The sequence below is a fragment of the Mytilus edulis genome, chromosome 7 (genome assembly GCF_963676685.1).
Source record: "Mytilus edulis chromosome 7, xbMytEdul2.2, whole genome shotgun sequence".
NCBI classification, from domain to species: Eukaryota; Metazoa; Mollusca; class Bivalvia; order Mytilida; family Mytilidae; genus Mytilus; species Mytilus edulis.
Window position 1 is genome coordinate 73,569,772 of NC_092350.1, and position 24,616 is coordinate 73,594,387.

The following is a 24,616-nucleotide window of genomic DNA, read 5'->3' on the forward strand; positions in this document are numbered from 1 at the left end:
ACTGATCCCCATCTTAACCCTTCTTTTCTTTTAACTTACAAAATTCTTATTTATAGTTAAACTTCTACATATTTTTCTAGCTATACATGCATCTCATAATCTATAGCCATATAGATGTACATGTACATTAAAAAGCGCATTTTCAATAAAACAATACAACAGTGTATTTAAACAAAAATTATGATTTAATTACTTAAGATACATGATATAATGTGCATGTGCTTTTTCATATATATATAAACTATATATATTGGCGTAACAACATGAACAACAAGTTAAAATTAAAAACTTAACCAACATTAAACATTAAAATTCAATAACATTTTATAAACACAGTTAAAAATAGATATCTTTAACATAAACATGATAAATGAACTGCATGTATTTACAAAATGTACAATCAGAATAAATATATATCACAGTTGTTGGAACTAAATATCACAGTTGTTGGAATTAACGGTATATCACAGTTGTTGAAAATAAGGTATACCACATGTTGAAACTTTATCACAGATGTTGATTTAATGTATACAGGATGGATTAATAGCAATCACTCAACTAACTGTCCAGAAACTGTTATCAAAGAATCAGTAACTGAAGATTAAACAAAGGTATGTTAATAAAGGCATCCTAATCTGTAAAGAAATGTAGACAGTTCCCATGTATAAAGCTGTATCATTTCTGAAACTGCCGTAAAATAGTTGCATGTACATGTACCAACACTTTCTTTAAAATAAATGCTTGGAAATAACTTTTTGACATTAAATAAGTTTTAAAGTGCAAGTGTAGGGAGGAAACATTTTTTTGTGGTAATTCAAATTGAAAATATTCTATTTTCCCACTGTCCACCACTAATTACAGATCAACTAAGCCAGTTATAGCAATCCATTTTTAACTTTTTTTAATTTAAATAGATGGCATTTTTAAAAAGTTTCCAGTATTATAGATAGGAAATCACTTTTATAGAAAAGATGGGAGTTTTTCTGTTTATCATATTTCTTACGATACTTTGAATATTTTTTTATTATTTTTACATTGCTAAAAGAACAATGTATGTTTGATTAACCTACATTTAAAAATATCTTTAATAAATAAAAATTATGGTGTTCATGTTACTATTTTACTGGCATGAAAGAAAGACATCACTGTTCCATTTCTTCCAGTGGAGAATTTAGTCGTTCACTGAGGTTCCGGTGGTTAAAAATGGAGAAGCAGCGAAGGCAGACATTCTTCGCAAGAGGAGGTTTTGTGCAACACCTGTTGTGTACCTACTGATCACAAGCATCACACTGAAACCAGGATATATACTTGTCCTTTTGAATAGGCTTGGGTGGTTCAATGTTACCACAGGTATTGCACAAAATCTCATCAGCATCATTGATGGTATCAGAGACGGTGTCCTCAAAGTCATTGTCATTTTCAACGTCATTCCCCTCCTCCTCCCTCTCTGAAAACATGTAAGAAATTGTCCTTTGGCTGTCTTGGCTGTCATCGTCCGTCATGTCAATCACCACTGGATCGACGTCTTCGTCTCTGATGCCATCAAGTTTCCTGAGCTTTTCCTCAAACTCCATTTCCACGTGAGTCTCAAATGTAGCCCACCACTCCGCATCGATATGGGACTTGGCCTCCTCAAAAAGCTTGATAATGTCTTTTTTCTTGCAACTAGAATTAAATCTAGCTAGTAAGACCAAACCATTTCGATTGGATTGAGCTCACAATGATAAGGAGGTGTGCGTAAAATCTCATGGCCATTAGCTGATGCAAGGTCATTTATTATATACCTATGTTTTGGTTTGTTTGCTTCACTAAATCAAGCAGCTCGGCCTTTTTCATTTTCTTATCATACTGTACAATGCTCTTCTCCAGCCATGCCGAGATCTCTGACTTGTTGCTGCTAGTGTTTGGTACCCTTGAGTCAGGATCTAAGTGGCTGTGATACGGAGAATTATCCATTATGATTACAGACCGAGGAGGCAGTTTAGGGAGAAGTGATTCTCTAAACCACTCTGTAAAGTGCTCCTTATTCATCTCGTCATGATAATCAGAGCTGTTGGTTTTCGACTCAAATATAAGACGACATCCGGGGATTAGGCCTTGTTGAAAGGAGCCAACATCTAAGATTATCAATCTAGTACCCTTGTCAGAAGGTACTTTCCGATGGGTACCTTTACAGTGGGGCTCAAAGACAGACATGGACGTGCTGGACACATCCAGCCAGTCACCCTTTACTACATGATTAGTGTTCAACCAAGTCTCATCTATATATACAATATGACGACCCTGTTGCCTAAACTTACGTATCTTAAGAAGATATGCCATCCTCAAGAGAACGATGTCCTCCCTCTCCGACACAAATCTTCGGCTTGACGTATTCTTGTAGAACCTGAAAAAAAATAATCATATAAATATAAACATTCACAATTCCATAACACTTAAGGGTTACACTAAAACATACATGTAAGATGGGGCGCAGAGAACATACTTTTAAATCTCAAGTACAGATGGGTGTCAATAACATTCTATATTTGTCAGTTTCAGAGGTTACCACATTTTGATAGAGACTTCTGCAGGTTTATATTTAAATGGAACATATTACAAAGTGGATAGAAAGGTTATCCAACTCATCGGAGAAATATTTTGATATGATTGCATATAAACATCGTTGTTGACGTTGCTTCGTTCCCCGTTTTTAACAGTCTCTTCCTAAAAATAACTGCATTTAATTCGTAATTTACTTGTTTGCCTTGGATTTACATTCATGATTTAAGATTCTGTTTTGACAAATGTTCAAACGAAAATTGTACAATGGATGAATTATTGGATATTAATGAAAAAAGTGTGGTTTAACGTAAAAAAAACTATGTACATTTGCACGGCCATCTTATCAATAAGTTATTAAGGATTATAAATGATATCTGGGAGTCTGGAACCGTTACGTCAGAAAAATATACTCGATCTGAATATGAATGAAACATTTGCCCCTGGACGTTAGGCTACAGACAAAATCAATCAATTTTCTTTGCCTTCTTCAAATGATATTAACATTGGTATACATTTACTATTCCAAGAAGAAAACTTATCATACATGTACATGATGTACTTTTCAAATAAAGTATATGAATCAGTCATGTGAGTGTTGGATGATGCTGTTGAATAGTTTTGTTTAAAAAAAAAAAACCGTCACGAACTACTGACTTAAAAAGTCATTTTAGTGACGGTTCATTATTATTGATACAGAGAGGAAATAATGGCACGCTAAATTGATGTGGACAAAACTTTTAGATATGGTATACATTGTGTCCAAAGTTGGTGTCATCTTTATCATACGATCCGTCCTGACCATTGGCGGATCCAGGGGGAGGGTTCCGGGGGTTGGAACCCCCACTTTTTGGACGATCAATGCATTTGAATGGGAGCATATAGTTGGAACCCCCACTTTATTCTAGCTGGGTTGGGAACCCCCCTTTTTTAAATGGCTGTATCCGCCCCTAATGACATAGAAATATGGCGCCTAGAAATATTATTGGTTTACAATGAGGCTATATATATTTACATGATAAAGTGTAATGTTCAGTTTTGCATGGTTGATGCGTAAAATCAGTTACAATTGTGTCCAGATTTTATAGATATTGAATATATAATTTATAATTGCTTTTTTTTCTGGTTTGAAAGACTACACGTCAAGGCAATAATTAGCTGAATGTGAAATATATTTTAGAAGCACAAATGTTTAACTTAAGATGAAAGATGTTGCACGCCTTAACAATGTTTGCATCATTAGTAAAATCGAACAAAGCAAAACAACATATGTCGCTAATGATTTGTTCACACCTACAGCATGTACAGCACTCCTCGATTGAATACATTATTTTCCCGTGTTATTTAAGTAGCCACTTCGTTTAAAAAGTTATCTTATTATCATTAGGTCTGCTATCACAGAGTGTGGTAAGTGTATTTATTTTCTTAATAATAAAAATCCGGCTGACCTGAAAATGTCAGCTTTTGTTGTTTGTCAATGAAATTAAGTTGTTTGACACAATTGATACTTTTTGATGGTATACATCTGTATCTTTGTTTTTATCTCAATCTATTTATGCATTTCCAAAAGCGGTATACTACTGTTGCCTTTATTTACACCCTTTCGACATTTAACACAGAGGAAATCCTGGATAATCATAGGTTTGTTCTATGTTCTTTTGGAATTTCAACCAAAGACGAAGAACTGGATCTTCCATCACTGTATTGAAACCTTAACAACTTAAATGTCCTTACAAACAATGGAATATTTCTGGTCTTCCAAGTCCTCCACGAAACCTTTTTCTAAATTGATAACATCTGTTTTATCAGTAATCAAAACCGGGCTTCAAAGTTATTGTGAAACTGCCTATTCTAGAGGTGGCGTTAAGCAGATACTTAAAGATCTGGTACATACAATCTACGACCCTTTCATTTTGCAGTAGTAATAAACGATTTGACTTTTGTTCTTACCAATTCCAAACTAAAGGACAAGCTGAAAGAGTTGGTTTTGCTTGTGTGACCAATGTAGATACAAGTATCTATTCTTAAGGAAGGATACATCCTACTTAGTACAGGATCACTCTGATTCAACAAAACATTTACTTAAACTGAAATTATCAAGACGCTTGATTTCTTGATAAACAACATATTTGTTACGTTTGGTGGACATGTTTTTGATCAGACTGTCAGCATTCCCATTGGAACAAATTGTTCTCCTCTTCCATTTGTCTTCTTGACGACTTGTTTCTTTACTAATATACATAGGGAGAAAGATAAGAAGTAAGCAATATCCCTTGACTTTACTTTCCACAGTAAAGATAATGATCTCTCACTAATTGATTTTAAAATTTGTGACTATGTTGAACGCATCTATCCCATCGAACTAGAGATAAAGGATACAACAGATACAGTTAAATCGACCTCATATCTTGACTTACAAAATGTTACGACAAACGAGAGGATTTCAGTTCCCCAATTGTGAATTATTCATTTCTAGATAGCAACATTCCTGCAGTCGCTGCATACGGAGTATATATCTCCCAATTGATATAATATACCCGTGTTTGTATTTGCTATCATGATTTCATTAATAGAGGGTTGATGCTCACAAGAAAGCTATTAACCCAAGAGTTCAAAATGGTGAAGATGAATTTATCCCTTCGTAAACTTTACGGACGCCATCATGAATAGGTTGACCATTATGGAATAACCGTTTCCCAGATAAGATCGGAAATGTTTCTCACGTCGGAACTACAATCCCCTTCCCTTTTCATAAATGTGACCTACCGAAGTAGATTATTTACCGGTATTGTAATAACATAAGCAACACGACATGTGCCACATGAAAAGCAGGATCTGCTTACCCTCCCGGAGCACCTGAAAACACCCTGAGTTTATGGTGGAGTTCGTGTTGCTTAGTCTATCGTTTTCTTTGTTTTTTTGTCATGTGTACTATTATTTGTGTTTGTCTGTTTCAATTTTGGCAATGGCAATTTTCGATCTATGTGTTTCGCCTCTCTTTTACTTCACCGTATTATTCACTGTTGTTGTCAAATCTAAAGTTTCTTTATTTTATTTGATTTCATTGTATTTTGGTTTATGTACTGATGTTATCTGGTTTCATTGGATTGTATAGAAAGCTGATTTGGTATTTTTTCTCTTTCCTTTTTACACCTTGGTAGACGATGCATTGTTTTCTGAACGTTCCATGATTTATTTGATTGTTTACAAGTATTTATATTGAAATAAGAAGATATGGTGCGATTGTCAATGATTCTATCCACCAACATTATCCACCACAAAAAAAATCCATACCGTATAGTCAGCTATTAAAGAATCCGAAATGAACATAAGTCAAATTTGATGTCATTTGATTTTCCCATGTGATTATGGACTTTTCGATTAGATATTCCTCTGAGTTGAGTAATTTTGTGATTATACTTTTTACATTAGAATTCTTAAACGTATATCAAACATATAAATAAGAATAAAATACTCTATGACTGACATACATGAACAAAAGTAGGTACATTGAAGAGAACGCAGGAAAAAGTGATTTTGAAATACTCCTAAAAAATTACATCAGAACTTTTTTTTTTAATAATAAAGCGGACAGAAAAAAAAATTTCAATGCATTTGTTTTAAGTATTGAGTAATATTTAGTTGAACGAAAAGTCAAATTCAAATTTCAGCAACAACATATAGAACTGTTCTTGAGATCCCTGTAAACAGTTCAAAATCTAAATCAACTCCATCTTCAAGCATAAGCTGTCTTTTTGAAAAACTAAACATGTCTGTTTGGCTCTTTATGGTTACTTCGAACTTATATATTAGCATATTTTAGAAACCTGAAGCTAACAGTCAATATTTATCTTTTAGTGCATTCAAGTAAAAAAGCACATGTTACTGAGTGACAATTCCCCTCTTAATAACCTTGAAAATATCATCAATGTTTACAAATTTCCGTTTTAGTATTACAGTATCATGATGAAATTTTGTTGCTTGATGGTAATAATCCTCTGCACAATTCATGTTTCTACTGGCGCAAGTAAGTATTCTTAATGTTTCATGTATGAAAATCCTTGTATCAAGTGGAATATGACAGTTGTTGTCCTTCATTTGATGCGTTTTTTTCATTGATTTTGCCATTAATTTTGAAATTCGAATTTTCCGTTTTGAATTTACCTCAGATTTCAGTATTTTTATGATTTTACTTTATACTACTGTTGCCTTTATTTAGTTACCGGTATCTCGATATGGGTCAGACTGAATCTAGGACAATGAATGCTTCCTTAATTTAAATTCGAGTAAAAAATATAAATAACTTTATTTAATGTTTCTTTGAATTAAATCTATTATATGAAACATTCACCTCACGTTTAAAAATAAAATTATGTTATTATAAGAGGTTTGGTTTCCAATTGATATGAACCTATTTTACTTTCCATAAACTCATTACTGCAATGAAGAATTTAACTTTAAGAGTATGAATAAATCAGGTTATTTTCCTAATAAATGCTTTTTTTCTTATTGTATAATGCACAGATTGGAGTTCATAATGTCACATTGTATTTAAGAACTTTACTCTTTAGGACTTACTCGAAATTGTCTTGCTTCAAATGGGAGATGTGGACGGAAAGGTGTGACTTGCGATAATGCGTTTGGTAAAGAGTGGATCAAAAAAGGAAGATGTTGCAATGGAGGACCATGTTGTAAATGTAAGAAAACAAATAAAGCATGATCGATAGTGCTTGTCCCTTCTATTCAAAAATGAAACATAGGCACAAGAGCATGTTGTTAAATAAAATTAAAAAATATAAAAAGTAGCATATTAATCTGGTATAATAAAAAATCATAATATCTAATAAAATTTGTAGATTTAGCTAACAAAGTCCTTATATTTGTATAAAGTAACATTCGTTTATAGTGGAAAACTGTTTAACCGTTAAATAAGCCACAACTACAATTTGCTTGCTAGTCCATCTTTGGGATTAATATTAGATAACTCTGGCTAATTTCCCACTCAATCTATCATGAAGGGAAGATAGATAATTCGACTTTCATCTACATGTATAGTATTTTCAAAAATGATAAACTGTTCTTTTTATTGGTATGTTATCATTTTAAACGTTTCAAATTTATGAAATTATATTCGTACATCAATGTTTTTGATACACCAATACCAAAAACTGAAATATACTGAATTTATACATTTTGTAATTATTCAAAATCATATCAGAAACCTATACTTAATTATAAAATAATGAACTTGTTAAAGGGAGACAATACTCGCATAACGTTTTTTTAATTGGCACATGATACTAAGGAATGTCACTTTTGCATACGAATGACACATCAGTATTATTAATTAACTGTGCATTCGTGCTCTACCTTTAATGAAGATTCTAAATTATAAATATAACCGAAAGTTGTTAAGCTAAAGGATAGTAAAGACTAATGAAAGCTAACCCACTGTAAAAAATATTTCTTTGAAATTTTTTGAAACTTCTGCAGAAAAATGCTCGAGTCATTTGACCCTCAAACCTATTAATTAACGTTTTTACATAATATTTTAATAAAGTAGTTACAGATTATTTTCTTCTCAAAGTGTAAGACGCAATAAAAATCGTATGCTAACCCAAAAACAGATTTAAAAGTCCTGAACATTTCGACATGTGTTTGTTTATTTTTATCAATACCGGTTTGTAAACAAATCACAAGTACATGTTGAAATCCGACTAAATACCCATATCCCGATATCGTCAGGTAAATATGCTATCAAAAGCAATATATTATTGTCTTTGAATTAAACGTATATATTTGACACCATTTATCAAATTATGTTAACAACAGACTATAATAAAATTATTAAGGTGCTCAAACAATGGCGATATTATACACTAGGTTTTACTTTTTTTATGGAAAAACATGGCCGATAATGTATACACTTGCTTGAAAATTAAATTTGAGTCATCATGAAGGATACACCAAAAGAATATAATTAAATTGTAGAACGTTAATTTCTAATTTCTGCAGTTTTGCCTGCATGACAGATTTTTTATGTGATTCTTATGACCAATCTCATGGTTCGAGACCACAGCTGACCTTCTCTTTCTCAATAATATGTTTACAGTATGTTGTACAAGTTATGGGATAAATTATATCAAAATGATTGAAAATTTCATCTGCTCTAATTCAAAATATGGACAATTTTAACAGTTATGTTAAGGGGATCTAGAAAACTTTTGACAGCTTCTGAAATGTTAATTTTTGACCATTTTCAGCTGGACCAAATCACTACTCTTGAACAAATAATGAGATAAATAAACTTACGTCACTTCATTTTTATTAATTAAGTCTAAAAAAATATATATATTACTTAATACACATATCGATAACGCTGATATAAATACATTTAGTATCAAAGCATGTCCAATTGACATAGTTATTTTGTTTTGAACATATGTATTCGCAATCTGACATTTAAATGCCCAATTAATTAGGGATGAGAACTTTTTTCTTAATACCAATATGAGGCAAAGTGATATATAGGGTAGAAAAATCTAAAGTTTGAACAGATACAAAATCACCAATATATGCATGCAATTTCTCAAGTACTTTCAACGATTTTTTTATACTCCCAAAGTAATTAATTCCACTATTTACAAAGGCCTTATTTGAACTATTTATTATCAGGTTTTTGATTGTACTAAGTGTACTAATAAGGAGAATAGACAATTTAGTACTGAAACAATGGCTTGTGAAGATGAAATAAATTTATATTTGTAAGGTGTTTTGTGAAGCGCCAGAAGCCAGTCCATAGTTTGGACTTTCATTGAACTGGGTTCTGCTTGTAAAGAAGTAGCTAGAAGTTTGTGTTTGTTACAGATATCTGTTTCTGAAAATAAAGTCATTTGGAATGTTTACTTACATATATTCTGAATGGAAAGGCTACGTTCTGCAATAACAAAACCATAGATACAAGAGGTAAAACTCAAAGTTGCAACACCTGCGGCATTCTCTAAATTAGCCAATCCCGTTGCTGCATTTGAAATTGCACGAAATATGATGACGTTTGTGGATAAAAAATTTCACCGCGGTCCAATAGTCCGACGCTTAAAATTTAAAACAAATAATTAAAATGTTGTGTACTTATTTTATATATACTAATACCATGTGTTCCAACTAATCATCAACTTATATTGTGTCATATTTTAATAGTTTCATGTGTTCCAACTAATCATCAACTTATATTGTGTCCTATTAAAAGTTTCATGTGTTCCAGCTAATAATGAACTCATATTGTGTCATATTGATAGTGTCATGTGTTCCAACTAATAGTGTCGTATTAATAGTACCATGTGTTCCAATTAATGATTAACTCATATTGTGTCATAGCACCAGTACCACCATGTGTATCAAATAATAATCAACTCACATTGTGTCGTATTAATAGTACCACCATGTGTTCCAACTAGTTGCCCTGAAGGATACATCATGTCAAATGACTTAACAGCTAGTACTAACTGTTACTTCTTCGGTGGAGACGATAAGCAGAACTGGATTAATGCTTTGGTGAGTATATTTTATCTGACATCAAATTAGATAAAAATGAAATCACCAAAAAACTGAACTTCAAGGAAAATTCAACCCAGAATGTCTGTCGTAAAACACAACAAAAGAAAAGACATCAACACCTTATCAGAGTAGGTTCAATCTAAGATTATTCAAGATGGTTCAAAAAAAATTTACAATCTATTGCAAAACAGTGAATACTAATTGAAGCATATTTGCATTCGTTTCAACGACTTTCATTTGTTATTGCGTTGTGTTTGTACCATCGTTAAAACATGTATATATTATAGATAGCAAAAATGATGAATCCAAAGTAAAACAAAACAAGATAGAGGAGATAACCTTTACACTAGTATTAGCCTTGTTATATTTAAAAAATCATAAAATCTAATCCCACACTTATTTACACGACGAGAATTGATGGATGTACTAACAAATTCTAAAACACTTCCATGTCTAAGGGACAAAATTTTTTAAATAATTTGAAAATACAATGGCTAAAATAGAAAAAAAAATACAAGCAGACGAATAGCAAACAAAAGCTTATAAAACTTAATATATGAAAAATAAAAACAATGCTACCTAAACCCCATAAAATACTGGAGGTAATCTCATATACTCCGAAAGGGTTGACAAAAACTGCTCGATATGTTGCACCCGTCGTGCTGCATTATTATTGATTGTGTTTTCTATTTTGAAGGCATCAAGTAAATGAAATCAAAAGTTATTAACGGTTGCCATTAGTGCTATATTGATTAAGAGAAAACAAAACACAACAACTATAAGAGGGATACACCGGAACAACAGAAATACTGAACTGCTACAAAAAACATAATGTTTAATGGTGTGTTAACTATAATAATGATATCCATGTAGATATTGAAACTGTGTCTTGTTTTGCAATTTTAGAATATATGTAAGACGAAAGGTGCCTACCTATGGGCGCCAAATACCGAAGCAGAAGCTATTGCAGTTAAGAGTACGACGGGTTTCGGTAAGTAATGAGTTATTAAGTAGTTTGTTATTGTGCAATGTTAAGTGCTTCGTTGTAATTAAACAGAAAACGAATATCCATTGACAAACACATTCATTATTTCTTGTTATAAGTAAGCGTGTAGATGGTTCTGTATCCGTTTTAAATGGTTATCTTTTAAATAACATGTATCGAGACAATTATTGTTTTATTGGCAGTGGGCAATAGTTCTTTAATATAGCAGATGGATATTTAGATAACCTTTTCTTTAAAATAGTAGGACAACTGTAAGAACTTCAAAGGAGCTTAAATAATTAATGGAAGATGCAATTATACTACTATAAATGTTTCAGTTCATATCGTCGAATGTATGGTATCCTACTTCCAACTCAGAGCAACAAGGCATTTCAAAAATCTTGATTTGAAACTGGAAGTTGAATCTCTAGGCTAATGACAATGTTAATGTTGCAGTATGATGAAAAAACTCAAGAATCTGGAAAAAACAGTATTGGACGCGCAATTACTTAATATGTTTGAAATTAAATTAATCTTCGCGGAAAAGGGTGGGTTTTTTTTTTTGTAACAATTGGATCTACCATAACAACGTCCGACCAACTTTCCACCCTCTAAGTTCAGACAACTTATACACTTATTTCAATCTGTATAATAATTCACCGAAGGATCTTTTATCCATTTACATTTCTAACTGTTTTGTCTGTTTGTTTTGATCACGCATCGTTGTTAATATAAAGGAATTTGATGCGACTGTGATACAAGTGAGAGGTTAAGCTAGCTATCAAACCAGATGCAATCCACCTTTTTCACATAAGAACATGCCTGTACCAAGTCAGAAATATGACAATTGTTGTCCATTCGTCTGATGTGTTTGAGCTTTTGATTTCAGCATTTTATAATGGACTTTCCTTTTGAATTTTCCAAGCAGTTCAGTTTTTTTGGTGATTTTACTTTTTACTGTTGTATTAAAATAAATTACCTCGAGCAGTTTAAAATTATCACTCATAATCAAACATTTAAAGACACAAACAAAATGACAGTGTTAACAATCCGATTCTTTTTTTAGAAAACCATAAGGATATATGGACAGGTCTTTATAGTCGTACAAGTGACGAGAATTTTGAATTTGTTGATGCTGGTGGTGCTTTTACATTGGATACTCTCCCATTTGGAAACCGTAAGTGTTTCCTTTTTAGATAGTTATTAGGTAGTAAATTATGACTGTAATGGTCTCTTTTGTGGGGTTGTTGTCTCTTTGAAACATTCCCCATTTGGATTCACAATTTTATGATTATTTATGAATATCTACCGAGTTTGTAATAACATGAGCAACACGAAATATATAGGAATCAAACAAACACTGAGAGAATCGAAAAGTCAACAAGGAACAGGCCGGTTGCGTGTACTACCATACATGCATCATCCATCGTGCAAATTCACACTCAGTTCAAAATTCCCAGCGGGAAAATGACATAACAGCTATAAAACAGATTGGACGAATATTTTGTTATTTAAAGATCAAAGATTACAAAAAGAAGAGGTCCTCTACTGAAACACTGATGCAGATAATATGTAAGTAGAACACTCCTGCTCGTGCCTATACTGATACACTGGTTCAGTTTATGTGTAAGTAGAATACTCCTGCACGTCCCTCTACTGAAACAATGGTTCACTTTATATGCAAGTAGAACACTCCTGCTCGTCCCTCTACTGAAACACTGGTGAAGTTTATATGCAATAAGAACACTCCTGCTAGTCATTCTACTGAAACACTGGTGCTGTTGATATGCAAGTAGAACACTCCTGCTCCTCCCTCTACTGAAACACTGGTGCAGTTTGTATGCAATTAGAACACTCCTGCTCGTCCCTCTACTGAAACACTGGTGCAGTTTGTATGTAATTAAAACACTTCTGCTCGTCCCTCTACTGAAACACTGGTGCTGTTTATATGTAATTAGAACACTCCTGCTCGTCCCTCTACTGATACACTGGTTCAGTATATATACACTGGTGCAGTTTATATGCAATTAGAACACTCCTGCTAGTCCTTCTACTGAAACACTGGTGCTGTTTATATATGGTCCAGACCATATGAGTATTTGGACTGTACGCGTACGGTCCGACCATACGCGTACGGTCGGACCGTATGAGTATACGCGTACGGTCCAGCTGATGTTTTGGGATCATATTTGTTAAATTTAAACAAATTTTTATCAAAATCATTATTTTTAGTTATACAAATTGATTTTATTACATGTATATGGATGAAATGATTAAGCGAACAATTGAAATTAAATATGTGTTTATTTTTATATCCGTGATTCCTATTTTGGTACTCAAGGTGACACTGACTTCCACAAAGAACGTCATATTTTTTTTACAGTAACATAATTTGTTCATGCACGTTGCTTTGCATTTTTTTTTTTTGTAAAGTTCCTTAATATTCTAAAACGATTGTCCTCCCACTCTAAGTTTACTTCCGATAACTTCAATTTTAATTAGCATACTTGGCTTCAATATATGAATTACTGACATGCTAAATACAGGAGATTAACAGATTAAATAAACGTGATTTTTTAAAATAGTTATAACATTATTTTGTATTATTTCAATTACTATTGAACTTTCTACATTAATTTGAGATGTAAGCTATGTTGATCTGTTATATACATTTGTATCTGATAAACGTGACCAACTTCTTAATATTAGTCAGACCGTACGCGTACGGTTCGACCGTATGCGTATTTTGAAAATATACGCATACGGTCCAGACCGTACGCGTACGGTCCAAATACTCATACGGTCTGGAACATATACAAGTAGAACACTCCTGCTCCTCCCTCTACTGAAACACTGGTGCAGTATATATGCAATTAGAACACTCCTGCTCGTCCCTCTACTGAAACACTGGTGCAGTTTGTATGTAATTAGAACACTCTTGCTCGTTCCTCTACTGAAAAACTGGTGCAGTTTGTATGTAATTAAAACACTTCTGCTCGTCCCTCTACTGAAACACTGGTGCAGTTTATATGTAATTAGAACACTCCTGCTCGTCACTCTACTGAAACACTGGTGCAGTTTGTATGTAATTAAAACACTTCTGCTCGTCCCTCTACTGAATCACTGGTGCAGTTTGTGTGTAATTAGAACACTCCGGTTCGTACCTCTACTGAAATAGTGGTGCAGTTTGTATGTAGTTAGAACACTCCCGCACGTGAACTATGTAAAATGAGTCGAGTTTTTAGAAAGAGGCTTAAGATACCAAAAGGAGGCTTCAAACTCATAACTAATATAAACTGACAATACCATGAAAACGAAGACAAAAAACTATTTTCAAAACAAACACAACATAATAGACTAAGACGAAAAAACACGAACTCTACCAAAAATCCTTAGGTGCCCTCGCCACATTCTGTATGTAGGTAACTGTTCAATGGCAGGAGCCTGTAATTCAGTTGTCGTTTGCTTATGTGTTATATATTTGTTTGTCGTTCATTTTTGTACTTAAATCAACCGTTAGTTTTCTAGTTTGAACTATTTTACATTGTCATTTCGGAGCCTTTTATATCTGACTATGCGGTAATGGCTTTGCTCATTGTTGATGGCCGTACGTCGACCTATAATTTCTGTGTCATTTGGTCTCATGTGGAGCGTTGTCTCATTGACAATCATACCACATCTTTTTTTTTATATTGATACTTTTTATGAGTTTCCATGCAGTCGTTATTTATCAAATATTTGTTTCTGTTAAGTTGTTTTTATCTTGACTTTCTATTCAGTCTTTATTTATCATTATTTTCTATTATGCCTGAACCAGACAGGAATAATACAAATTGTCTCTCATTCGTTTGATGTGTTTGAACTTTTTATTTTGTTATTTGACAAAATGCCTTCTGTATTTTTGTTTGTTTGTGTTATTATGTTATTTCGCATTGATTTTCACATTGTTTCAGGTGATCAAATAGATAACGAGGACTGTGTGGAAATTGAATCATACAGTCTTAAGTGGAACTGGGATGACGATTCGTGTTATGACGATCATCAATATATGTGCGAATTTCCAATGGTTAGTATGAACAACCTTTTAGGAATGTTGTTTTTAGAAAACTGTAAACCTTTTGTAAATATCACACCGAATCAATCAGAATCAAGTACGCGCATTAAAATTTATTTCAATTTAATTTTAATTTCAAGATGGCCGCCGTGAAGAAATACTGAATGTGATGTCTAGTCTCTGATCTGCTTTATGACACCATAACATGCATAAAGAACGGTTGTGCCTAATCCTATGCGTGTATCTCCATTTGCGCGATAATATCAAACCCCGGTACCAAGCATCCACACTACATAACGAAAAGCATAAGCAAAAATACATTAATTTCTGAAGAGTCTTTGCTCACTCATAAAAATTTTTAAAAAAAGAGGTATTAGAAACATCACGGTACTTCATTTATAATAAAAGACTTGTTTTGAATATAGGTGTTATACAACCACTCATTATTCCTATAAGTCCTTGTTAAATTTGCACTTTTCTAAACCATGTGCACATTTTATCTTTGTTTCAAATAATGAAATACTTGACATTATCAAAGTGTTATCCTGTCTAGTACTTAAGACAAAATTTTATATAAAACATCATTGCATAATTGAAAATAACCTTCACTGGAAGTTTTCTAATCAAACATTCGCCTTTATTTTCCCTTGTGTACTAGCTTGATTAATCATGTAACCTCAACTTTCATAAATATTCTACAGAAACACCATATAAAAAAATGATGATGCTTTTAGCAAATTTTCCTGCAATGAAATGGGTCAACATTTACAATTAATTCTCCATAGGCGGTAATGGTAACATTTTCATTCGTTGCTCAGTCCATATCGTTTACTTGAACATGTATGATGGCTCATATCGAAGCTAATACATTTATACATGTCTGGTTAAAATTTCGGGGTGGCAAGTGAGATTACTTTTTTCGCAAATTGCTGGATCCCGGGAGATGGTTAAAAATGTCACTCTCCCCTGATCATAAAGTTCAATAAAAAAATTGTCCTTTCTTATCATTTATTTTAGGTCAAATCTACGTATTTTGTTTTCTCATCACATCAGCTCTATAAAACAGTTCTTATTGTTCATGTATGTCCATTTTTAAAACCACAGCATCCACAATTGTATGGCGGGCTAATATTTTTTTCAATTACGTCATCTGAGTTCCTCATCTCAAGGTCCATTAGGGATCCTGACCCAAATGTAAGATTTTTTCTACAACTGTCAAATTCAAGGGAACATTGTTTTCAACCCTTTTTCATTTGTAACCAGATGTGACGTTCTGTGATTTGTTGGTATGTTATCTATGACATTTATTATATAACTTATTTTAAGGATAACTGACAATTACAAAAACGAATCCTTTCATGTAATATTTTTGTGAGCAGTTGCATTTTGCGTCTGTAAAAAAAGAAACTGTGTCGAAAGGCAATTTTACGAATTTCAAACATATTGATACCACTGCTGGTGGACGTTTCGTCCCGGAGGTAATCACCAGCCCAGGAGTCAGCACTTCGGTGTTGACAGAAATATCAATTATTTGGTCATTTTTTATAAATTTCCTGTTACAAAACTTTTCAAAAGACTAAGGATGTTCTTATTCCAGTAATATATTACCTTAGTCGTATTTGGCACCACTTTTGAAATTTTGGGTCCTCAATGCTCTTCAACTTTATACTTGCTTGGCTTTATGACTATTTTGATCTGGCGTCACTGATGAGTCTTATGTAGACGAAACACGAGGATGTCATATCAAATTATAATCCTGGTACCTTTGATAACTATTTTGGTTATAAGATTCGGGGGGAGAAACTCCATAACAGCAAAAGACAAGGAACAGTATACAACACGTAAAAGAAAATTAATTTCGATACAATATACAATATGCTATATTTTAAAAACACTCCGTCACATTGATATCTGAAACAAAAGGTAAAAAGAGGTAATTAACATAAAAAGGAACGATGTATGATGTCTCTTAAGAGTAAGCAGATCCTGCTCAACGTGTGCCATCCATCATTTTAACTATATTTGATTGATTCAGATGTAGCGGCGGTATATGCCATTAATTGGAATAAGTTTTCTAGTAAATTTTAGATTGATTTAGTTGACCAAGCATTTAATTTCAATTTAATCATATGATCTTATGATATGTATGTTACTATATATAGACTTATCTTTATTATGTCATTTTTTTTTTTAGAAAACTTGTCCGTAGAAAGATATGTGGTATATATGGTTGCCATTATGTTCTAATGGATGGAGATTTCTTCTTCTTGGCGCCAAAAAAAAAATTATAATCGTTTTTTTTTGTATTGTTTATTATTTATTTATTTTGGCCTTGATGGATCAAAAGCAGATATTCCTAGGCTCTCTTAAAAATAAGGAGATGTTGTATGATTGTCAATGCGACAACTGTCTACCAAAGTTCAAACAAAAGTGGATTTTAGCCATTATAGACAACTGTAGCGCTTTCAACGATGTGACAATATCCGTACCGTATATTTAGATATTATAGGTCTCGATGTTGAATATAAAACAATTCAGATGAGAAAACCAATGGCTATTTTGAGCATATTTTAAAAATGTGATAAGATTGTAAACACCATCGATAATAAATTACTAGTAGTTTTATGGTTTCGTGAGGCGGATTTACTGCACACATGGCACGCTAAATGTGGTTTCTAATCGATAACAAGCAGTGAAATAACACAAAAACCTAACACCAAAAAAGAAACACAACGGAATTAGGTGGCAAAATCAAAAAGCTTGAACACATGAAATGAATAGAAAATAAATGTCATATTCCTGACTTGTAACAGACATTTCATGATGTAGAAATGGTGGATTAAATCTGGTTTAATAGCTGACTAAACTGCTCACTTGAAAGACAGTCCCATTGAACGCCATTTTATTGACGACATTGAGTGGGTGCTTTACTTAAGTCATACGCATACACACATTTATGTTTTTATATCTATCTGCATTTGTATGCCCTGCAATCAGAGCATAGGGACATTTTATTTTCGTCGATCTATTAGCCTTTCTGTCCTTCTCAGTTCTTGCTACATTTGTTTGGTTAGGATGGGTCACCAGAAGGTTACAATAAAATCAACTTAAATATGATAGTAAGCATATGTCTATCGTCATGATAATTCAAACGAAAGCAAATTGAGTAAATATTTTTGATATTTAAACAATATTTATATTCAATATCACATTGGGTGTTTCTTTACGTAAGCATGGCCATTTCATTTCATCTTTCATTTATATAAAGATATTTGACATGGAATAATGTTGCCAAACTTTGGTAAATTAAGCTGGCCAAAAAAAAATACCAATTCACTATGCTGAGTGACAAACTCGTACGGTTCTAGGACATGCGTGTAATATGACATTTTATACGCCGGAATCGATGCTTCGTGGAGAATCTCTTAGTTTGGCAATTGTAAAGTTGGACTAGGTGAAATATCAGGTACCCTACTGTATGCTTATAACTCGTACAGGTCCAGGGCATTAGTGAAAATGGCCATTTAAGAAATTTGTTATAATTTTCTATAAATTGAGAAAAGAAATTTAATTTAATGAAATTAGCTTGTTTTTTATTCAAATCATTCACAAATATTTTATAGATTCATGTGTAACACAGTTTGACCTGCAAAATATTGTCTCATATTTTTCCTATTGTTACAGTATTTCATTTTCTTATAAACGTTCAATGACGTTTGCAACCTCAATTCATAAGAGATCACTAAATGTAATTGGGTATGATATTTGTTCAATTGATAATTTGGGATATCTGAGACACCCTTTGGAAGATAACTGGTCAAGGAACAACATGTGTGATATCAGGCATATAGGGGCACCCATATTGGAGCTAAATTCATTTAAAACTTCATTATCATGACAAAAATGAATGTGACAGAGTTCATCAATAAATTTCTAAAAGACAAAAAGAAAACACCTTGCGAAATTCTTTAATTTTTTTCTTTTATATATTTTGATGATGTCCTTGTACTGAATAATCAATATTCCAGCCAATAATTGCATCTCATATATCCCAGTAAACTTTAAATTAATAAGGAATAAAACTAATACTAGAATGACTGTTTCATCTTGTTCATACCTTCATCTTTTCTTCAATATTGACACAGGTGGACGACTTCACAGTCAAATTTATGACAAACAGGACGATTTCAACTTCCCAATTATCACGTTCCCATTTGTCAGTAGTAGCATAACCGTCATGTGGTGTTAACATATCTGAGTTGATAAGTTATGCTCGAAAATGTTCGCACTATACGGACCACATATACAGGAATATACTCCTTTAGCAGAAACTGCTCCAACAAAGTTATAAAGAGAAAAGATTATAAATGATACACCGTAACTTTTATGGACGCTGCACGCATTAGTTGATCCATACTATGTGGCTTTCTCTAAATTAACTAAGGACATTTTACAACGTCTCATATAAAGGTATGTTACCGAACATGATCTATTCTCGAAATATAAGTGTTTTCCTGAGTGTGAATTCGCATTGATATAAGACGTGTCACGGTTTTTGATATCCAGCATGCATGTAATTGGTTATGATGTTGTATTTGTAATTCTGATCTAATATTGTTAAATGTTTCATTGTTTGAAGTTGTAGCTCCAATCTTTTTTATTCGTATGTTGAATGTATTTTATTTCGTTTGAAATAGGGTTTTTCCCGTTTGCTATTTGTAGTATTATTTATAGATGGGAACTAGTATAACTAGTTCGGATACTGGTTTTGTAACAGCATGTATTATTTATAAGTTTGATGTAAGGTGCAGGAGGCACGAGGAAAGTTTTGGCGGTTTTTATGGGTGGGGTTTAAAGGTACTATACAAAGTTTGGGATTTAAATGTATTAGTATCGAAGGTGCTCGCAGTTACGTCGAATTGAAGTTGGTCACATAGGTATATGTGCAGTTGCTGCTATGTTTATTGTACGTACAGGCATTGGAGGTATTAGCTGGGGAAAAAAGAAACGATGCGAAAGAGGAACAATGTTATATTTCATATGTTTTTATATTGTTTCAATCGAAGAAATATGTACAATAAAGTAAAATAAAATATTGTATCGCAAGAGAAAATAATATGTTACTGCGAGCAACTAATCCTATATCTGTGTTTGTCTTGTTTATAGCCTATTGAATTTAGAGATTAAATGCTTTAAATTCGGACGAGCAGGGCGAGGGAGAATTTAAAGTAAATTATTCAATCTATAATTAATCACCAAGTTCAATTGTAGGATTTTAGTTTAAAGCAATAAAACGTACAGGATTTTTTGTTTGTTTCACAGTTAAATTCAGAAGCATACCTAGATAGCTAGATAATACAATTAATCATAAAATTACATTGTAATTGTTATAAGATACATCACATACTTTATCTTGATATACATTTTATATATAAATTATTTGGAAATTTGCATGTGACGGCACTTTTGTTGCGTCGATCTAGTGGTGTGATAGACAATGAGTGGTTCTGTTTTGCTGTTTTATGTGCTGCCCTAGGTTGTTTAACGTGTTATTTTTTTATTCTGTGGTTATACTTCGCTGTTGATATGAATATCAATGGTCTGGTCATTTTTTTTTTATAAATTTGCTGTTTGCAAGGTTATGAATTGTTCTAAATACCAGGGATGTTCTTAACCCAGGCATATTTAACCTAAGCCGTGTTTTGCACAAAAGAGGGACGAAAGATACCAAAGGGACAGTCAAACTCATAAATCGAAAACAAACTGACAACGCCATGGCTAAAATTGAAAAAAGACAAACAGACAAACAAAAGCACACATGACACAACATAGAAAACTAAAGAATAAACAACACGAACTCCACCAAAAACTAGGAGTATCCGTGTTTAGCACAACCTTTTTGAATTTTGGGTTATTAATGATATTTAACTTTTTATTAGTTTGGCTTTCTGACTGTTTTGATCTGGGTGTAACTGTTGGGTCTTAAAATGTAGATGAAATGCGCGTTTAGTGTATTAAATAATTATTCCTGGTACGTTTGATCACTACTATAATGTTGAAATGTATTCTTGTATTGATTATTTGTGTCTTTCTCTGTCCTGTATGTTCTTGTATTTATTTGCACTGTAGTTCTGTCATGTAATGTTGTCGTTTTAGGGTTATATAAAACATTGCTATAAAAGATAGAGAATTGACTAGCCACAAAACCAGGTTCAATCCCCATGTTTTCGCAAAATGTCCGGTACCAAATTAGTTACAGTAAATTACAGTCAGGAAAATGGCAGTTATATTTTAGTTCAATTCTATGTGTTTAACATTGTCGTTTGTTAATGACTTATAACTTAAAATGTCTAGTTTGGATAATTCTAAATTAATACACACAACGTGAAAAATATTATAATTCAGTTACACGTCAGATCAGATATTCAGGGTTTTACCTGTTTAATGAGCACAACTAGAGCACAATATGATCAAATAGTAGGGAATTTCAGTACAGACTCGATCGCTTCAGAAATTTACAATATATACTCAAGGGCGGTCGAATATGCATTGGTCCCACATTCATATATTGACGCCGGATAAGCCACGGATACTATCTTGCATAATTAAAGTTCATCTGTATTGGTCTACGGATTTCTGTATTGTAGCTGTAGTCATACGTAGTAGTACGTACTTGTACATCGATCCGTGACATTTGACTTACGTAACGGATTAAACAACTGTAGTATATTCTACTAAACTGTTTAACGTACTGATACGTTTAATCCCTAATGACCCCTGTCCTACATTATCCTTCATTTTGAATATACGATTGTGTTTATGTTGTGTCATTAATCAAATTCATTTGTTCAGTGTATGTTTACTTGTTTTTCTTGATATTTCTTTTTGATCGAGTTAAGCCATTGCAATTGATAGTTAGTTTATAATATAATGTATATTTCTATGTTGAAATGTTATGATATTATTTCAAGAAAAGGTGACACCGATTGGATTGGTGTTTATAGTTTCTCGTTTTTATATTAGATTACACCATTGGTATACCTGTTTGCATTGTTTAACACTAGTCATTTTGAGGCTTTCTATAGCTGCTGTTTGCTGTGAACAAAAGCAACGTGTTGAAGGCTGTACGACCTATAATGGTATATTTTGCACACATTATGACTTGGATGGAGAGTTGTCTCGTTGTCACTCATACCAAAAACCACTCACCTTTAAAATGACATGCTATGTAAGAAAGGAGACTACTCCGACAAATCAGCAGATTAAAGACAAATGACAAATGGATGAATTGCCCTAGTTCAAAGACATGTTGGCTAAAAATTGATATGAATAAACAGTTCTACTGTTTACACAAAACAACATAACGCAAGATGTCTATAAATCATGTGCACATGGAAACAAGTGGTTAAAACTATCTTGTCTTCTAAAAACAATAAGCAAAGGATTGGGAATGAAAACGGGTGATGTTTCAAAGAGACAACAACCCTTCCAAAGTCCAGAGTCACCAAGAGATCTATAACTCATGAAAATTCAGCACTTAAGGGCGGGCTAAAAGTAGACGAAACGCGGGCTTAAAGTAGACGAAACGCGCGTCTGACGTACTAAATTATAATCCTGGTACCTTTGATAACTAATTAAACTGCCTCCTAAAAAATAATGATCACTGACCGACTTTAGAAACTCAACGTTAGATTATTCTTTTAAATTCCCATTTTCAATACTGCATTTTTCCTGAAAAAAATCATGATTAACATAATTCATTCATCACTTCATTGTCTAAAAAAATATTACAGTTCGAAAATTGAATTAAATACTTAATTTTTCATGTTCAAATCATGTGCATGTGGTATGCACTGAAACCCTGTTCTCCCCCTTATAAAAAAATGTGTCACCGTCGAATGTAATGACTGTCTGTAACTAACGCGAATTGTTGAAATGTCAACCAATACTTTTGAGTTCTGTTAGTACCTTCTGATTTTGCCTTTATCCCACCAATTTCAATAACTGTTTGCAATTATGCAATTTAAACTTTAAGGCATTAAATGATTTTTCTGAAGTCAATTCTTTGGCATTTTAGTTAGAATAGAAAAGCATTGGTTGTCAACCAAAAAAGAGGGTTCCAACCACTGGGCCCCCTTTTTTCGCAATCTCAACTGTGACATAACTTTGTTTTGATTTTTGTAGATGTGCTTTATCCTTTTGAGGTTTGGTGTATGGATTCACATATGATAATACCATATATATCCGCTTTAATTAAACATATTGAATTATCAATTACAATTATGCAGGAATGTTTCAGAAGAGCTTTTTGAAAACATAAATGTAAAGTAAATGTACTTGTGTAGCTATGCAACCAGTGACAGAAAAAGACACAAGAAATTATGATAATAAAAAAAGATCTAAAGCTTTTTGAAATTGTGCACATGCTGCTTACTGCTGGACACGAGAATATAAACATACTTTCAAAAGAAATGTAATTTTTTTATAAGGGAGGATACTTGTAGCTGGTTTTATGTAGACTTTTAATTAAGTGATATAAAATTAAAAGACTTATAGATAAATGGTCAGCTAATTTTTGAAATGTGGATAGATGATACATGTACATATAATAAAATATTAGTATTCATATCGTTTTGGATTCTTATACAAACACAGATAAAATAATTACATGTATGTATATAATTAGGTATCAGTTGTTTTGGACCCCTTGACAGTAGAATCACTCGTTGTCGTTAAGCTTCCCAATTGGTGTCACTGCGGACTTCAGAAATGTAATATTGACAGCTTGCTTAGATGGAGTTTGAGACTTTCGGTTGAATCTTGTGTGCTCTGGTCATTACCTGACATAAATGAGTTACTAGCTTTTGAGTTTGACTTGGATCACTATTTTATTTTACTGTTGTTTTTTTTTTCGTTCTTGTGGATACGCTACGGGATTAATAATAGATTGCGACTGTCCGTTGTCATCTTCACATCCAATAGTTGATACACCTTCACGCTCAGCATCTGATGAACCTTCGCGTCCGGTAGGTGATGCACTTGCACATGTTGTAGCATTGTTTGTTTGAACGGATATTTGTGTTGTGTCGGTGCCAGTTTCAGATTCGGAAGTTTCATCATCTGCATCACATGTTTCATTGCTTTGTTTATTGTTTTTATTATCTGATTGTTCAGGTACGTTTGAGAAAGTATCTTTGTTACATGCATTTTGTTTGTGTCCTTTTTTTCCGAATGACCTACATACCCAATAATTTGTACAATCTTTTGTTAGATGATCTTCCTGCAGACATTTCGAACATTCCTTATTTCGAGAGTTGTTCATATGCTGATCACGATAGATGATGATAGCTCTATATTTGCCAATGTGAATGAATCGTAGGATGTGATCTGTTAGCGGTCAATCAAAAATGATGATCCTGTCCCCTGTTAGGCAGTTTGCACTAGTAACCCGAATTTAGCTTGAACGGACAAAAACGTGT

The 24,616-nt window shown here is 32.9% G+C and overlaps 1 protein-coding gene and 1 pseudogene across 1 annotated transcript; one reads left to right on the forward strand and one right to left on the reverse strand.

The window, feature by feature from the left end:
* Positions 1–1,108: 1,108 nt before the first annotated feature.
* Positions 1,109–3,422, reverse strand: LOC139483423 (uncharacterized; annotated as a pseudogene).
* Positions 3,423–3,842: 420 nt separating this feature from the next.
* On the forward strand, positions 3,843–17,441 carry LOC139483634 (C-type lectin galactose-binding isoform-like). Its single transcript, XM_071267619.1, has 8 exons — positions 3,843–3,948; positions 6,493–6,568; positions 7,113–7,238; positions 9,977–10,095; positions 11,005–11,089; positions 12,150–12,260; positions 15,037–15,149; positions 17,332–17,441. Exons 2-8 carry the CDS (start codon positions 6,505–6,507, stop codon positions 17,344–17,346), a joined length of 633 nt encoding a protein of 210 aa, XP_071123720.1. The 5' UTR covers positions 3,843–3,948; positions 6,493–6,504; the 3' UTR covers positions 17,347–17,441.
* The last annotated feature ends 7,175 nt before the right edge of the window (positions 17,442–24,616 follow it).

What these genes read in the sequence shown, in the direction of transcription:
- LOC139483634 (XM_071267619.1), top strand. Translation starts at nt 6,505, where the DNA reads ATGATGAAATTTTGTTGCTTGATGGTAATAATCCTCTGCACAATTCAT. An exon ending in TAAGAGTACGACGGGTTTCG is followed by an intron (nt 11,090 to 12,149) that starts GTAAGTAATGAG and finishes TTCTTTTTTTAG; the next exon opens with AAAACCATAAGGATATATGG. An exon ending in TACTCTCCCATTTGGAAACC is followed by an intron (nt 12,261 to 15,036) that starts GTAAGTGTTTCC and finishes ACATTGTTTCAG; the next exon opens with GTGATCAAATAGATAACGAG.